Raw genomic sequence first — 18,599 nt, 5'->3', positions numbered from 1 at the left:
GGCGTCACGAACACAAGGGGTTAATACCATCTGCCGCTAGGGTAATAACATCTGCCCCTCATCACACCCTCTACCACAAGTTTTTAAAGTGATAGGTATACTTGATCTCAAATGTAGAGAAACAGAACATGGCCGCACATCCACAATTTGCGCTATGATCTATTTGCCTCTCAGCATAATATAAAAAATGAATAGGTTTTTATTTGTACCTTTTGATATAAAACGTACAAGACCATTTGCCACATCAAGGCCACCTGATAAGAGTGGGTACCTAAACTAGCACTGGAGTACAGTGATCACCACCACTGCAACAAGGGAAATGACCCAGTGGCCAGACAGCCCCACTGCTGCCCAACAAAGCCCCCGGCTCCGGGCCACCCCACCCCACAGACAATGCACCACAGCAATGGCCACCACAGAGCACCAAACCAGTGTGAACTCCTAGCCAGAGGGCTGGGAGGATACTAGGAGGAAACCCATATACAGTCTCCTGCTAATGAAAAATGCCCGGGCCAAATGGAGGCTCGGTCACAGACATGGAAAAATAAATGACAGTAAATGTGGATAAATGTAAAGTTATGTACTTGGAACATAAAAACAAATGGGGAGATTTATCAAAAACTGTGCAGAGGAAGAGTGGTGCAGTTGCCCATGGCAACCAATCAGATTTCTTCTTTCTTTTTTAAAGAGACCTATGAAAAATGAAAGAAGCGATCTGATACTCTTCACAGGTTTCGATAAATCTCCCCTAAAGTGTACAATTATGTGCTTAATAATAAGATATTAAGTAAAGCAACTTCCGAAAAGGACTTGGGGGGGGGGGGGGGGACTGGTGGACGATAAGCTCAACATTAAAGGACATGTGCGGTTCTCACTTTTCTTATTGTATCCGTTCCGGGCTGCAAAAAAAAAAAGAAAATAAGCTTTCTCTTGCCTGCCTAGGCTCCCCCGGTGCTCCGGTACAGGCGTTCGGTCCCCGGGCTGTATTCTTCTTACTTCCTGTTAGCCCGGCACGTCACACGGAGCTTCAGCCTATCACTGGCCGAGGCGGGACATCGCTGCGGCCGGTGATAGGTTGAAGCTCCGTGTGACGTGCCGGGCTAACAGGAAGTAAGAAGAATACAGCCCGGGGACCGAACACCGGTACTGAAGCACCGGGGGAGCCTAGGCAGATAAGAGAAAATTAGTTTTTTTTAATTTTTCAGCCCGGAACGGATAAAATAAGAAAAGTGAGCACCGGACATGTCCTTTAATGACCAGTGCTAGGTATCGGCTGCCAAGTCATGGACTGTAGAGAGGTATAGAACTCGTGACAAGGACATACAGCATTTCTGCCTCTGTATAAATCACTAGTCAGACCACATATGGAGTATTGTGTCCATTTCTGGGCACCTGTATATAAGAAGGACATGACCAAACTGGAAAGGGTGCAGAGGAGACGACAAAGATGATAATGTTATGGGGGATTGCAGGACCAGGACAGGTAATCAAGCTTGGGGTTATTTAGTTTGGACATAAGACGTCTTGGGGGATCTGATCACAATGTACAAATATATGAATGGACAGTAGAGAGATCTTTCTAGTGATCTTTTTATACCTAGGCCGGTTACCATGACAATGGGGCAACCTCTACGTCTAGAGGAAAGAAGGCTTCACTATCATTACAGAGATTCTTTACAGTAAGAGCAGTGAACTCTCTACCCATGATGCTGTGATGTCTGACTCAATAAACAAGTTCAAGGGGGGCCTGGATGTTTTTGGAAAAATATATGACAGGTTATAGATACTGGATTTATGTGGACTCTTGTCTTTCAATCTTACAAACCGTGTTACTATGTTACTAATTTCATTTGTTTTATTCCTTCTAAAGTTCATTCTGGAGTTATTCCTCACTAGTGATACCTAATAATCTTGGGATAAGGGGTACTCCACTGAAAAACATTTTTTATTGTATTTTTTTTTTTAATCAAATGGTGCCAGAAAGTTAAACAGATTTGTAAATGACTTCTATTAAAAAATCCTAATCCTTCCAGTACGTATCAGCTGCTATATGCTTCACAGGAAGTTCTTTTCTTTTTGAATGTCCTTTCTGCCTGACCACAGTGCTCTCTGCTGACACCTCTGTTCATTTTAGGAACTGTCCAGAGTAGGAGAGGTTTTCTATGGGGATTTGCTCCTACTTTGGACAGTTCCTAAAATGGACAGAGGTGTCAGCAGAGAGCATGTTGTCAGACAGAAAGGAAATTTAAAAAGAAAAGAACTTCCTGTGGAACATACAGCAGCTGAGAAGTACTGGAAGGATTACGATTATTAAATAGAAGTCATTTACAAATCTGTTTAACTTTCTGGCACCAGTTGATTTAAAAAAGAAATGTTTTCCAGTGGAGTACCCCTTTAATGCATTACATGTATCTATTTTTTAAAGTTTTTTTTGCAGATGTGACATTAATGGAATATCCTCTTTCTAGGAGTTTACTGCAAATGGGAAGTAGTTTACCCCAATAACGTGAAGGGCGTCTCAGGGTCCTGTGCCCTACTCCCATGCTCTTTTAACTACCCCAGTAATATTCAAACTGCGGGTGGAATTCACAGAATGTGGTATAAGGACTATAATGATGCTCGAAAGGTGGTGTACCATCCTACTGAACCAGTAGATGCCTCTTTTCTCAGCCGAGTGGAAATTCTGGGGGAATCAATGGCCAAAAACTGCACCATCCTGATCAATGAAGTCCAGCCATCTGACTCCGGGACATTTGTTTTCAGATTTCAGGTTATCAATGTTGATAATTGGTTGGATAAGGTCGGTGTTCGGCTCGAGGTTACAGGTGAGTCTCCAGAATCGAACACTTATTGATGATAAGCGCCCCTAGTGGCAATATAAGGTAGTAGAAGATATTAATATACTACAAATCTCACAAGTACAGCAATATTGAAAGCTTAAAGGGGTACTCCTCCCCTAGACATCTTACTCCTATCCAAAGGATAGGGATAAGATGTCTGATTGCGGGGGTCCCGCCGCTGGGGACCCCCACAATCTCTCTTGCAGCGCCCCCTGTCATCTGAACCACGGAGCGAAGTTATTATTCACAGAGTGCCGAGATCCTAAGTGTATAACCTCACTGTGCATGTTTTGGATTCTTCGTCAGGGGCGTCAACACTGTACAAATCATATTACCAGAGTGCCCAGATCCCAAGTCTACATCCCCAACGTGCACGTTACGGACCCTTATTTAGGGGGGGTCAACGCTGTAAAGATCACATTATCAAAGTGCCCAAGTGTATACCCCGACCGCATGTTTCGGACACTTCGTCAAGGCAGTGAACACTATGCAAATCACATTACCAGGGTGCGGAGATCCCAAGTGTATACCCCACCCCATACGTTTTGGACTCTTTGTCAGTGGGGTCAACAATGTACAAATCCCATTAGCAGAGTGTGGAGATCCCAAGTGTTCATCCCACCGCACACATTTTGGATGATCAGTATGTAAAAATCACATTACCAGATTGCCGAGGTCCCGAGTGTACACCCCCACGTGCATGTTTTGTGCTTTGTGTGTTATGGTAGCAGTAATGTTTAACACGCTAAGAAGTATATCATTGCAGCTCTTGAACTACACCCCACATTGCCTACACCCCACATTGCCTACACCCCACATTACCTACACCCCACATTACCTACACCCCACATTGCCTACACCCCACATTACCTACACCCCACATTACCTACACCCCACATTGCCTACACCCCACATTACCTACACCCCACATTACCTACACCCCACATTGCCTACACCCCACATTGCCTACACCCCACATTACCTACACCCCACATTGCCTACACCCCACATTGCCTACACCCCACATTGCCTACACCCCACATTACCTACACCCCACATTACCTACACCCCACATTACTTACACCCCACATTACCTACACCCCACATTACCTACACCCCACATTGCCTACACCCCACATTACCTACACCCCACATTGCCTACACCCCACATTGCCTACACCCCACATTACCTACACCCCACATTACCTACACCCCACATTGCCTACACCCCACATTGCCTACACCCCACATTACCTACACCCCACATTACCTACACCCCACATTACTTACACCCCACATTACCTACACCCCACATTACCTACACCCCACATTACCTACTCCCCACATTGCCTACACCCCACATTACCTACACCCCATATTACCTACACCCCATATTACCTACACCCCACATTACCTACACCCAACATTACCTACACCCCACATTACCTACACCCCACATTACCTACACCCCACATTACCTACACCCCATATTACTTACACCCCACATTACCTACACCCCACATTACCTACACCCCACATTGCCTACACCCCACATTACCTACACCCCACATTACCTACACCCCACATTACCTACTCCCCACATTGCCTACACCCCACATTACCTACACCCCACATTGCCTACACCCCATATTACCTACACCCCACATTACCTACACCCCATATTACCTACACCCCACATTACCTACACCCAACATTACCTACACCCCACATTACCTACACCCCACATTACCTACACCCCATATTACTTACACCCCACATTACCTACACCCCACATTACCTACACCCCACAGTACCTACACCCCACATTGCCTACAACCCACATTACCTACACCCCACATTACCCACACCCCACATTACCCACACCCCACATTACCTACACCCCACATTGCCTACACCCCATATTACCCACACCCCACATTACCCACACCCCATATTACCCACACCCCACATTGCCTACACCCCACATTACCCACACCCCACATTACCCACACCCCACATTACCTACACCCCACATTGCCTACACCCCACATTACCCACACCCCACATTACCCACACCCCACATTACCTACACCCCACATTGCCTACACCCCACATTACCCACACCCCACATTACCCACACCCCACATTAGCTACACCCCACATTACCTACACCGCACATTACCTATACCCCACATTGCCTACACCCCACATTACCCACAGCCCACATTACCTACACCCCACATTAGCTACACCCCACATTGCCTACACCCCACATTACCCACACCCCACATTACCTACACCCCACATTAGCTACACCCCACATTACCTACACCCCACATTACCTACACCCCACATTGCAAACACCCCACATTGCCTACACCCCACATTGCCTACACCCCACATTATCTACACCCCACATTACCTACTCCCCACATTGCCAACACCCCACATTGCCTACACCCCACATTACCTACACCCCACATTACCTACACCCCACATTGCCAACACCCCACATTACCTACACCCCACATTACCTACACCCCACATTGCCAACACCCCACATTACCTACACCCCACATTACCTACACCCCACATTACCTACACCCCACATTGCCAACACCCCACATGACCTACACCCCACATTATCTACACCCCACATTGCCTACACCCCACATTACCTACACCCCACATTACCTACACCCCACATTGCCAACACCCCACATTACCTACACCCTACATTACCTACACCCCACATTACCTACACCCCACATTGCCAACACCCCACATTACCTACACCCCACATTACCTGCACCCCACATTACCTACACCCCACATTACCTACACCCCACATTACCTATACCCCACATTACCTACACCCCAAATTGCCTACACCCCACATTACCTACACCCCACATTACCTACACCCCACATTACCTACACCCCACATTGCCAACACCACAGGGAATTGCAGAGGATAAATTGTGAATTCATTATGCGTTTGAACCTTACTGTGAGCCTGAGGTTCTCCTTCTACCAATGTAAATCTGGCATTTGCTTTGCACCTCACCATCAGGGCACCCCATCTTTCATACTGATTGACAATACATCAGGGTGTGCCTAAGGTGAATCTTTATTTAACACCTCCCTCCACTCCCTACACACACGTACACAGCCCACAGTTTGGGAGGCTGCTAAGGCTAGGTTATTCTCTCTTGGTACCAAGGGCAAAGATTCCAGAATGTACCCTCCCACCCTTGGTACTTAAAGTTCTGTAAAATAGATGAACGATGGACATGCTCTTTAAAGGGGTACTCCGGTGGAAAACCTTTTTTTTTTTTAAATCAACTGGTGTCAGAAAGTTAAACAGATTTGTAAATTACTTCTATTCAAAAATCTTAATCCTTCCAGTACTTATTAGCTGCTAAATATTACAAAGGAAATTATTTTCTTTTTTGAACACAGAGCTCCCTGCAGACATCACGAGCACAGTGCTCTCTGCTGCCATCTCTGTCCATTTTAGGAACTGTCCAGAGCAGCATATGTTTGTTGTGGGGATTTTCTCCTACTCGGGACAGTTCCCAAAATGGACAGAGATGTCAGCAGAGAGCACTGTGCTCGTGATGTCAGCAGAGAGCTCTGTATTCCAAAAAGAAAATAATTTCCTCTGTAGTATTCAGCAGCTAATAAGTACTGGAAGGATTAAGATTTTTGAATAGAAGTAATTTACAAATCTGTTTAGCTTTCTGGCACCAGTTGATTTAAAAAAAAAAAAAAAAAAAAAAAAAAAAAAGAGTTCTGGCAATGATGGAAACTTGGTTGTCTGCTGACAAAAGAAATTGTCCACATTACAACCGTCCACCCCATCCCTTCAATTTTATTGTGAAAATTATATTGCTTCGCTGAATTAAAGGGGTACTCTGGTGGAAAACCATTTTTTTTCTAATCAACCGGTACCAGAAAGTTAAAGGGGTATTCCAGGAAAAAACTTTTTTATATATATCAACTCGCTCCAGAAAGTTAAACAGATTTGTAAATTACTTCTATTAAAAAATCTTAATCCTTTCAGTACTTATGAGCTTCTGAAGTTAAGGGTGTTCTTTTCTGTCTAAGTGCTCTCTGATGACACATGTCTCGGGAACCTCCCAGTTTAGAAGCAAATCCCCATAGCAAATCTCTTCTAAACTGGGCAGTTCCCGAGACACGTGTCATCATAGAGCACTTAGACAGAAGCTCATAAGTACTGAAATGATTAAGATTTTTTAATAGAAGTAATTTACAAATCTGTTTGACTTTCTGGAGCCAGTTGATATATATATATAAAAAAATATATATAACCTCTTTAAACAGATTTGCAAATTACTTTGATTTTAAAATCTTAATCCTTCCAGTGCTTATCAGCTGCTGTATGCTCCACAGGAAGTTGTGCAGTTATTTTCAGATTGATCACAGTTGCTCTCTGCTGACACCTCTGTCCATGTCAGGAACTGTCCAAAGCAGGAGAGGTTTACTATGGGGATTTGCTTCTACTCTGGACAGTCCCAGACACAGACAGAGCTGTCAGCAGAGAGCACTGTGGTCAGACCGAAAAGAACTATACAACTTCCTCTGGAGCATATAGCAGCTGATAAGTACTCGAAGGATTATGATTTTTAAATAGAAGTCTTAAAAAAAATGTTAGTACACCCTTTAAGTCTGCCCTTTTCATCTTAAAGGGGTTATTCAGGAAAAAACTTTACATATATATATATATATATATATATATATATATATATATATATATCAACTGGCTCCAGTAAGTTAAACAGATTTGTAAATTACTTCTATTAAAAAATCTTAATCATTTCAGTACTTATGAGCTGCTGAAGTTGAGTTGTTCTTTTCTGTCTAAGTGCTCTCGGGATGACACCTGTCTCGGGAAACGCCCAGTTTAGAAGCAAATCCCCATAGCAAACCTCTTCTACTCTGTGCAGTTCCCGAGACAAGCAAAGATGTCAGCAGAGAGCACTGTTGCCAGACAGAAAACAACAACTCAACTCCAGCAGCTGATAATTATTGAAAGGATGAAGATTTTTTTAATAGAAGTCATTTCCAAATTTGTTTAACTTTCTGGAGCCAGTTGATTAAAAAAAAAAAAAGTTTTTCCCTGGAATACCCCTTTAACCTACAATGTATGCTCTTTCTACAGATGATCCTCTTGCTCCGGAGGTTGTGGTTCCACCACAAATCACTGAAGGCGTAGCAGTAACGTTTCAGTGCTCAACACCATACTTTTGTCCAGATGGTTCGGTGTCCCTAGAATGGATAGACCATTCTTCAGAGAGATCCCAGCAATCCTACACGGTACAGATGGACACACAGGCTGTTCTTTTTACCAAAAACCTGACCACCAGCTTCTTCTGGATGGACGACCAGAAAAAGATCTACTGCGAGGTTTCTACAGGAAAGAAGAAAATGAGGAAAGAAATTATTGTAAATGTAATCCGTAAGTAGGAAGGTTGAGCACAAATCTAGGCCCATACTCGTCCTGCTTAATTTTTTATGGTTTGTAAGAATTTCAGCATTATTTACACACAGTCATTCTTCTGATAAGGTTTATCAAGTCTTGAGTTGTTCTTCTACCTTACGGAACAATATTGGTCAGGTATGGCCCTATTCGAAGAAGAGATCTTAGATGCTAAGGACAAAAGCGAGTAATAATGGACACCAGTGATTTTGGGGTTAATCAAATATTGTTTAGTCCAGAAGAGTTGAAGGGTTAAAGGGGTACTCCGATGCCCCAATGTCCGGAACATTTTGTTCTGAACGCTGGCTGCGGGTTGCGGGGTCGTGACGTCATAGTCACGCCCCCCGTGATGTCACTCCACGCCCCATCAATGCAAGTCAATGGGAAGGGGCGTGGTGACTGCCACGCCCCTTCCCATTGACTTGCATTGAGGGGGCGTGGAGTGACATCACGGGGGCGTGGCCGTGACGTCACAACACCGCAGCCCGCACCCAGCGTTCGGAACAAAATGTTCCGGACGCTGGGGCAGTGGAGTACCCCTTTAAAGCTAGTCACAGTGAGAAAGCTGAGTAGCAGCTCTTCAGATCCCATTGAGCATTGGGATTACGGAAGTCACTTCTGGATCTTAGCTCTTGGGTAGAGGGGACTTTTAAAGGGGTACTCCGGCCCAAAGACATCTTATCCCCTATCCAAAGGATAGGGGATAAGATGTGGTCGGCACCCGGCAGTTTGTGAGCTGGCGGCGCGGCGTGCAGCTCAAAGAGGTGGGTGCCCAATGCAAGATTGCAGGGGTCCCCAGCGGCGGGACCCCCACGGTCAGACATCTTATCCCCTATCCTTTGGATAGGGGATAAGATGTCTTAGGACCGGAGTACCCCTTTAAGAAACTTCTAAGTGCCCCTTTTTTTAAAGTGTTTGCATTTCTTATTTGGGGGTTAACAAATGTCCACAGGGTGTATCAAAGCTTACAAAAATGTACACCTTACTTTGGCATATTATCTAAAGAGGAGCAATTTATATACAATGTTTTGCTAGGAATGTTCTATTAGGCGGACATATTTCCCTTATATAAGACAAATTTTAGACTATTTAAAGGGGTACTCCGCTGTAAACATCTAATCCCCTATTCAAGATGTTAGATAGCGGGGGTCCCGCCATTGGGGACCCCAGCGGTCTCCGGGCCGGCAGTGGCAGTGTCTGTAACATGGAAGCTTGCAGCTTCCGCGTCCGTGACGTCTCGCCATGCCCCCTCCATTCATGTCATATAGGTGAATGGAGGGGCGTGTCCACCAGCATCACCAGTCATCAGGCATGTAGCGGAGTTCGCTCCGTGCATTGATTGGCTGGGGTGCCACAGCAGATATTTCGGGGGGCCCAAGAGGCGGGACCCGGGCAATCTAACATCTTATCCCCTATCCTTTGGATAGGGAATAAGATGTTTGCAGCGGAGTACCCCTTTAAGACTACCAGGGGAATTTTGATTGAAAACTGTGTGTTTATTGAACTTCTATAAAACACAACACCCTAAACAAAGGGAAGGAACAATTCCCAGCCAGCGGGATGAATACGAAATGATAAACCAGACATCAAGTCTACAAGAGACACCTTGTAAAATTCATAAGAATACAATACATAACGGTACCTCGTGGGTACAAGCAGCCTAAGGAGGAGGGGAGAGATAGAAGGAGAAGAGGGGGGTGTCCTTGGATTCACCGACTCTCCAAAATACATGGGCACCAAAAATTTGCACAACTAATGAGTTACATGGGAGAGTGACTGCCCATCTCCTGCTCAAGATACCAAGGGGTACAGTGGGGATCAAAAGTTTGGGCACCCCAGGTAAAAATTTGTATTAATGTGCATAAAGAAGCCAAGGAAAGATGGAAAAATCTCCAAAAGGCATCAAATTACAGATTAGACATTCTTATAATATGTCAACAAAAGTTAGATTTTATTTCCATCATTTACACTTTCAAAATAACAGAAAACAAAAAAAATGGCATCTGCAAAAGTTTGGGCACCCTGCAGAGTTAATATCTTGTACTGCCCCCTTTGGCAAGTATCACAGCTTGTAAACGCTTTTTGTAGCCAGCCAAGAGTCTTTCAATTCTTGTTTGAGGTATCTTTGCCCATTCTTCCTTACAAAAGTCTTCCAGTTCTTTGAGATTTCTGGGCTGTCTGTCACGCACTGCTCTTTTAAGGTCTATCCATAGATTTTCAATTATGTTGAGGTTAGGAGATTGGGGATAGGGGATAAGATAGGGGGTAGGGGATTAAGATTAAGATTATCAGTCTTTAAAGGGGTACTCCGCCCCCAGACATCTTATCCCCTATCCAAAGGATAGGGGATAAGATGTCAGATCGCCGGGGTCCCGCTGCTGGGGACCCCAAGGATCACTGCTGCAGCACCCCACTATCATTACTGTGCAGAGCGAGATCACTCTGCACGTAATGATGGGCAGTACAGGGGCCGGAGCATCGCTATGTCACGGCTCCGCCCCTCGTGATGTCACGGCCCGCCCCCATTAATACAAGTCTATGGGAAGGGGGCGTGGCGGTCACCACGCCCCCTGTCATAGACTTGCATTAAGGGAACGGGCCGGGATGTCATGAGGGGCGGAGCCATGACGTCACGCTGCTCCGGCCCATGTATTGCCCGTCATTACGCACAGAGCGAACTCGCTCTGTGCAGTAATGATGGCGGGGTGTCGCAGCAGCGATCCTCGGGGTCCCCAGCAGCGGGACCGTGGCGATCTAACATCTTATCCCCTATCCTTTGGATAGGGGATAAGATGTCTGGGGGCGGAGTACCCCTTTAAAGACTGATAAAATACACTGAACCTGGTCTTACATTGGTTGGGACTGTGAATTTAAATAATCAACTAATTTGTAATAAATGACATTTAATATGGACTATTATTCTGAACATTGTGCGCTCATAGTTTGTTCGCCATTGGTTTCTCCATAGATTCCCCTAAAGGTGTGAAAATATTATTGCAGCCGCCTTCTAGCGGAAATGTCAAACAGGGCGACCCGGTGACCCTGATCTGTCATGTAAACAGCAGCAATCCCTCAGTGAACCAATACACCTGGTACAAGGATGGACGGCAATTATCTACAGATAGGACTATAAGGTTCCACAGCCTATCCAGGAGTGACCACGGGGAATACCGATGTAATGCGGCAAATTCTTTAGGCCAATTATCCTCAGATTCGATTCGACTGGTCGTCTTCTGTGAGTCGTGTTCATATATTTTCTTTTCTGGTTCGGTAGAAACATCACCCAATTATAAAATCATTTCCTTTCATATATTTGAGGGCTGTATCATTAAAGGGGTACTCCGGGTGCTGGGGATCCCCGCAATCTAGCATGCAGCACCCACCTGTAGGTACTGCCGGAAGCGCTGGAGGCTCTCAGTGTTTTGCCTCCCGACCACGGGGACGGAGTATCGTGATGTCCAGACTCCGCCCCCGTGTGATGTCACGCCCCGCCCCCTCAATGCAAGTCAATGGGAGGTGGCGTGGCGGCCGCCACGCCCCCTCCCATAGACTTGCATTGAGGGGGCGGGGAGTGATGTCACACGGGGGCGGAGTATCGTGACGTCCAGACTCCGCCCCCGTGTGATGTCACACCCTGCCCCCTCAATACAAGTCTAAGGGAGGGGGCGTGACGGACGTCACGCCCCCTCCCATAGACTTGCATTGAGGGGGTGTGGCATGATGTTACACGGAGGCGGGGCGTGACGTCACGATACTCCGTGGTCGAGAGGCATAACACTGAGAGCCTCCAGCGCTTCCGGCAGTACCTACAGGTGGGTGCTGCATGCTAGATTGCGGGGGTCCACAGCGGCTGGACCCCCACGGTAAAACATCTTATCCCCTATGCTTTGGATAGGGGATAAGATGTCTTGGGGCCGGAGTAACCCTTTAATCGGAGTGTGTGTGGGGGGGGAGGGGTAGTTATTAACACTGTGTGCCAGTTTTTTTTTTTTTGCACATTTATGTGGCCAGTTTTGCTATGAAAAAATACATTTGCAGCTTTTTATACAAAGTGGGCAGGGCTTAGAATAAATGGGGGGCCTGGTCTCCACTGCCGGCCAAATTTACTATCATTCACGTCAAGAAAATGGTGTAAATTGTAGAGGAAGTCTAGATAATCACTGTGTTTAATGTGGAGGAATGAGTAGGTCCTGGGTCAGCTGACTTCCAGTGAACTTCAGGATGACATCATCCCCTATCAGATCTGCTAGCTTCCAGACTTTTCCTCTTCCAGCTCTATCTGTATACTGCTGCTGCTCTATCAATACATATATATATATATATATATATATATATATATACACACACACACACACACACTGTACTGCTGCTGATGTTATCTCTAGGAAATAAGTATATATAGTAGATATACACCTCCATTCTAGCTCTATCTGTATACTACTGCTGCTGCTATCTATATGAGATCAGGATAAATAGCAGTTATATTCTCCTTCAGCTATATCTGTATACTGCTGCTGCTATCTATATGATATCAGAATATATACTATTTATATACCTCCCCTCGAGCTCTATCTGTATACTGCTGCAGCTATCTCTGTTTAATCAGGATATATAGTAGTTATACATCTTCCCGCCCAGCTCTATCTGTATACTGCTGCAGCTATCTCTGTTTAATCAGGATATATAGTAGTTATACATCTTCCCGCCCAGCTCTATCTGTATACTGTTGCTATCTCTATGGGATCAGGATACACAGAAATTATACCACTCCCCTTCAACTCTATCTGTATACTGCTGCTGATATCTATATGGGATCAGGATATATAGCAATTATACCCCTCCCCTACAGCTCTATCTGTATACTGCTGCTATCTCTATAGGACCAGGATATATAGAAGTTATACCACACCCCTTCAGCTCTATCTGTATACTGCTGCTGATATCTATATGGGATCAGGATATATAGTAGTTATACATCTCCCCCAGCTCTATTTGTATACTGCTGCTATCTCCATGGGACCAGGATATATAGTAGTTAAATACATCCCCTCCAGCTCTATTTTTATACTGCTGCTATCTCTATGGGACCAGGATATATAGTAGTTATACACCTCCCTCCAGCTCTATCTGTATTCTGCTGTTGCTATCTATGATATCAAAATATATAGTAGTTATACACCTCTCCTCGAGCTCTATCTGTATACTGCTGCAGCTATCTCTGTGGGATCAGGATATTTAGTGGTTATACATCTCCCCTCCCAGCTCTATCTGTATACTGCTGCTATCTCTATAGGATCAGAATATATAGTATTTGTATACCTCCCCTCCTAGCTTTAATTGTATACTGCTGCTATCTTTAAGGGATCAGTATATATAGCTCTTATAACCCTCTCCTGAGGCTGTGTTCATACATTGTGTGTTTGATGTTTTTTGTTTCCGCATTTTTGCTGTGATTTCCCAAACATTGCAGAAATGATGCTATTTTGCACAAATCCTCATGATAAGACTATGTGTATGGATTCCTTTATTTTTAGAGGGGTTGTAATACAAATGACAATTGTTGTTTGCTACATACAATAGACAAACTATAACCACATACCACATAATTCATAAGAAGGGAAAGTTTATCTTTAATGAAGGAAAATTCTCTAAACTCCAAGCTCACAAAAAATCACAATGAATATAATTATTAGAGAAATGAGAAAGGAAAATCATTCCCTGCAGATGCTGACTGGGCGGTTTATTGTGTATTTGCAGAAGTGTCAGTTGTGACTCAAAAATTGGATGTTGAGTGCACAACAAAGTATGAAAGAAATAGAGCACAAAAGAAACACACAATATAACTATAAATCACTATTACACCAATAAGGGGCCCAGCCAGGGGGAGATTCTAACACTCTCTATTCTATATAAACACTCTCTATTCTATATAAACACTCTCCATTCTATATAAACACTCTCTATTCTATATAAACACTCTCTACTCTATATAAACACTCTATATTCTACATAAACACTCTCCATTCTATATAAACACTCTCTATTCTATATAAACACTCTCCATTTTATATAAACACTCTCTATTCTATATAAACACTCTCTATTCTATATAAACACTCTCTATTCTACATAAACACTCTCCATTTTATATAAACACTCTCTATTCTACATAAACACTCTCCATTCTATATAAACACTCTCTATTCTATATAAACACTCTCCATTCTATATAAACACTCTCTATTCTATATAAACACTCTCTATTCTACATAAACACTCTCCATTTTATATAAACACTCTCTATTCTATATAAACACTCTCCATTCTATATAAACACTCTCCATTCTATATAAACACTCTCTATTCTATATAAACACTCTCCATTCTATATAAACACTCTCCATTCTATATAAACACTCTCTATTCTATATAAACACTCTCTATTCTATATAAACACTCTCCATTCTATATAAACACTCTCCATTCTATATAAACACTCTTGATTCTATATAAACACTCTCTATTCTATATAAAAACTCTCCATTCTATATAAACACTCTCGATTCTATATAAACACTCTTTATTCTATATAAACACTCTTTATTCTATATAAACACTCTCCATTCTGTATAAACACTCTCCATTCTATATAAACACTCTCTATTCTATATAAACACTCTCTATTCTATATAAACACTCTCCATTCTATATAAACACTCTCTATTCTATATAAACACTCTCCATTCTATATAAACACTCTCTATTCTATATAAACACTCTCTATTCTATATAAGCACTCTCCATTCTATATAAACACTCTTTATTCTATATAAACACTCTCTATTCTACATAAACACTCTCCATTTTATATAAACACTCTCTATTCTATATAAACACTCTCTATTCTATATAAACACTCTCCATTCCATATAAACACTCTCCATTCTATATAAACACTCTCCATTCTATATAAACACTCTCTATTCTATATAAACACTCTCCATTCTATATAAACACTCTCTATTCTCTATAAACACTCTCCATTCTATATAAACACTCTCCATTCTATATAAACACTCTCTATTCTATATAAACACTCTCCATTCCATATAAACACTCTCCATTCTATATAAACACTCTCTATTCTATATAAACACTCTCTATTCTATATAAACACTCTCCATTCTATATAAACACTCTCCATTCTATATAAACACTCTCTATTCTATATAAAAACTCTCCATTCTATATAAACACTCTCTATTCTATATAAACAGTCTCTATTCCATATAAACACTCTCTATTCTATATAAACACTCTCTATTCTATATAAACAGTCTCCATTCCATATAAACACTCTCCATTCTATATAAACACTCTCCATTCTATATAAACAGTCTCCATTCCATATAAACACTCTCTATTCTATATAAACAGTCTCTATTCTATATAAACACTCTCTATTCTATATAAACAGTCTCTATTCTTGACTACAAATGAAGTTTGTGGGGAGACACTGATCCTGTCTGTAGGGGATACATGATGTCACTTGGATCGCCCCTTAAAACATTCATCTGTCCATTTGATGTACGTTTTGATACGTTTTGATAAAGTTCTTCATAAAGTATTAGAGAATCACATTGGTTTCCTCCACTATACATTTGCCTGAACACAAAAACAGGTATAATAAACATATGAAAACATAAAGCTTTCCATTTCCATTGCATTTCTCATTGAGTGTAATGTATAAGAAAAGGGAGTATTTATTTCCAGGACAGTAAAGTATTGTTTGCTGCACTTTTTAGCACGTAAAAAAGACAAATATAAGTCAATAGTGTTCACTTGTTGGCGCTACACGTTGGCAGGTGATAGCCTATAGGTGTGTGAGGAATACGTGTAAATGTTTTTCATGTCAGTGTAATCTCTCAGTATTAGAACGTCTGCACTATGTAAATCACATAGAACATTGTGGAGATTTGTATGTTAATAGTAAAGAGCATCTGCCGCTTGTTTTGGCGCTTACTTCATCTGTATTATCTGAGAATTACTTTTGCACTGTCTTGGGGTATTATTACAGCATCATTTTAGGGTATTATTATAGCATTGCTTTAGGGTATTATTACAGCATCATTTTAGGGTATTATCATAGCATTGCTTTAGGGTATTATTACAGCCTCATTTTAGGGTATTATTATAGCATTGTTTTAGGGTATTATTACAGCCTCATTTTAGGGTATTATTATAGCATTGTTTTAGGGTATTATTACAGCCTCATTTTAGGGTGTTATTATAGCATTGCTTTAGGTTATTAAGGTATCATCCTGGTGAATTATTATGGCATCAGCTTGGGGTATTATTACTGCTTTGCCTTGTGGTATTATGGCATTGTCTTGTGGTATTATGGCATTGTCTTGTGTTATTATGGCATTGTCTTGTGGTATTATGGCATTGTCTTGTGATATTATGGCATTGTCTTGTGGTATTATGACATTGTCTTGTGTTGTTATGGCATTGTCTTGTGGTATTATGGCATTGTCTTGTGATATTATGGCATTGTCTTGTGGTATTATGGCATTGTCTTGTGGTATTATGGCATTGTCTTGTGATATTATGGCATTGTCTTGTGTTATTATGGCATTGTCTTGTGATATTATGGCATTGTCTTGTGGTATTATGGCATTGTCTTGTGGTATTATGGCATTGTCTTGTGGTATTATGGCATTGTCTTGTGTTATTATGGCATTGTCTTGTGTTATTATGGCATTGTCTTGTGTTATTATGGCATTGTCTTGTGGTAGTATGGCATTGTCTTGTCTTATTATGGCATTGTCTTGTGGTATTATGGTATTATCTTGTGTTATTATGGTATTGTCTTGTGTTATTATGGCATTGTCTTGTGATATTATGGCATTATCTTGTGTTATTATGGTATTGTCTTGTGTTATTATGGCATTGTCTTGTGGTATTATGGCATTGTCTTGTGGTATTATGGCATTGTCTTGTGGTATTGTGGCATTGTCTTGTGTTGTTATGGCATTGTCTTGTGGTATTATGGCATTGTCTTGTGGTATTATGGCATTGTCTTGTGGTATTATGGCATTGTCTTGTGGTATTATGGCATTGTCTTGTGTTGTTATGGCATTGTCTTGTGGTGTTATGGCATTGTCTTGTGGTTTTATGGCATTGTCTTGTGATATTATGGCATTGTCTTGTGGTATTATGGCATTGTCTTGTGATATTATGGCATTGTCTTGTGTTATTATGGCATTGTCTTGTGGTATTATGGCATTGTCTTGTGTTATGGCATTGTCTTGTGGTATTATGGCATTGTCTTGTGTTATTATGGCATTGTCTTGTGTTATTATGGCATTGTCTTGTGGTATTATGGCATTGTCTTGTGTTGTTATGGCATTGTCTTGTGTTATGGCATTGTCTTGTGGCATTATGGCATTGTTTTGTGATATTATGACTTTGTCTTGTGGTATTATGGCATTGTCTTGTGGTAATATGGAATTGTCTTGTGGTAATATGGAATTGTCTTGTGGTATTATGGCATTGTCTTGTGTTATTATGGCATTGTCTTGTGTTATTATGGCATTGTCTTGTGGTATTATGGCATTGTCTTGTGGTATTATGGCATTGTCTTGTGTTATTATGGCATTGTCTTGTGGTATTATGGCATTGTCTTGTGGTATTATGGCATTGTCTTGTGTTATTATGGAATTGTCTTGTGGTATTATGGCATTGTCTTGTGGTATTATAGCATTGTCTTGTGGTATTATGGCATTGTCTTGTGTTATTATGGCATTGTCTTGTGATATTATGGCATTGTCTTGTGGTATTATGGAATTGTCTTGTGTTATTATGGCATTGTTTTGTGTTATTATGGCATTGTCTTGTGGTATTATGCCATTGTCTTGTGGTATTATGGCATTGTCTTGTATTATGGCATTGTCTTGTGTTGTTATGGCATTGTCTTGTGGTATTATGGCATTGTCTTGTGTTGTTATGACATTGTCTTGTGTTGTTATGGCATTGTCTTGTGGTATTATGGCATTGTCTTGTGATATTATGGCATTGTCTTGTGGTATTATGGCATTGTCTTGTGGTTTTATGGCATTGTCTTGTGGTATTATGGAATTGTCTTGTGGTATTATGGCATTGTCTTGTGTTGTTATGGCATTGTCTTGTGTTGTTATGACATTGTCTTGTGTTGTTATGGCATTGTCTTGTGTTATTATGGCATTGTCTTGTGG

The 18,599-nt window shown here is 41.9% G+C and overlaps 1 protein-coding gene across 1 annotated transcript in view; it reads left to right on the top strand.

The window, feature by feature from the left end:
• The window catches only part of SIGLEC1 (sialic acid binding Ig like lectin 1), an 87,984-nt gene that overhangs the window by 18,913 nt on the left and 50,472 nt on the right, over positions 1-18,599 (top strand). The window contains exons 3-5 of the mRNA XM_056552918.1: positions 2,469-2,825; positions 8,026-8,322; positions 11,312-11,578. Of these exons, the coding sequence (XP_056408893.1) occupies positions 2,469-2,825; positions 8,026-8,322; positions 11,312-11,578 (921 nt within the window). The remainder of the gene's footprint in view (positions 1-2,468; positions 2,826-8,025; positions 8,323-11,311; positions 11,579-18,599) is intronic.

This window comes from Hyla sarda, chromosome 1 (assembly GCF_029499605.1).
Source record: "Hyla sarda isolate aHylSar1 chromosome 1, aHylSar1.hap1, whole genome shotgun sequence".
Taxonomy (NCBI): domain Eukaryota; kingdom Metazoa; phylum Chordata; class Amphibia; order Anura; family Hylidae; genus Hyla; species Hyla sarda.
This window is presented reverse-complemented; position numbering and strand designations above follow the sequence as displayed.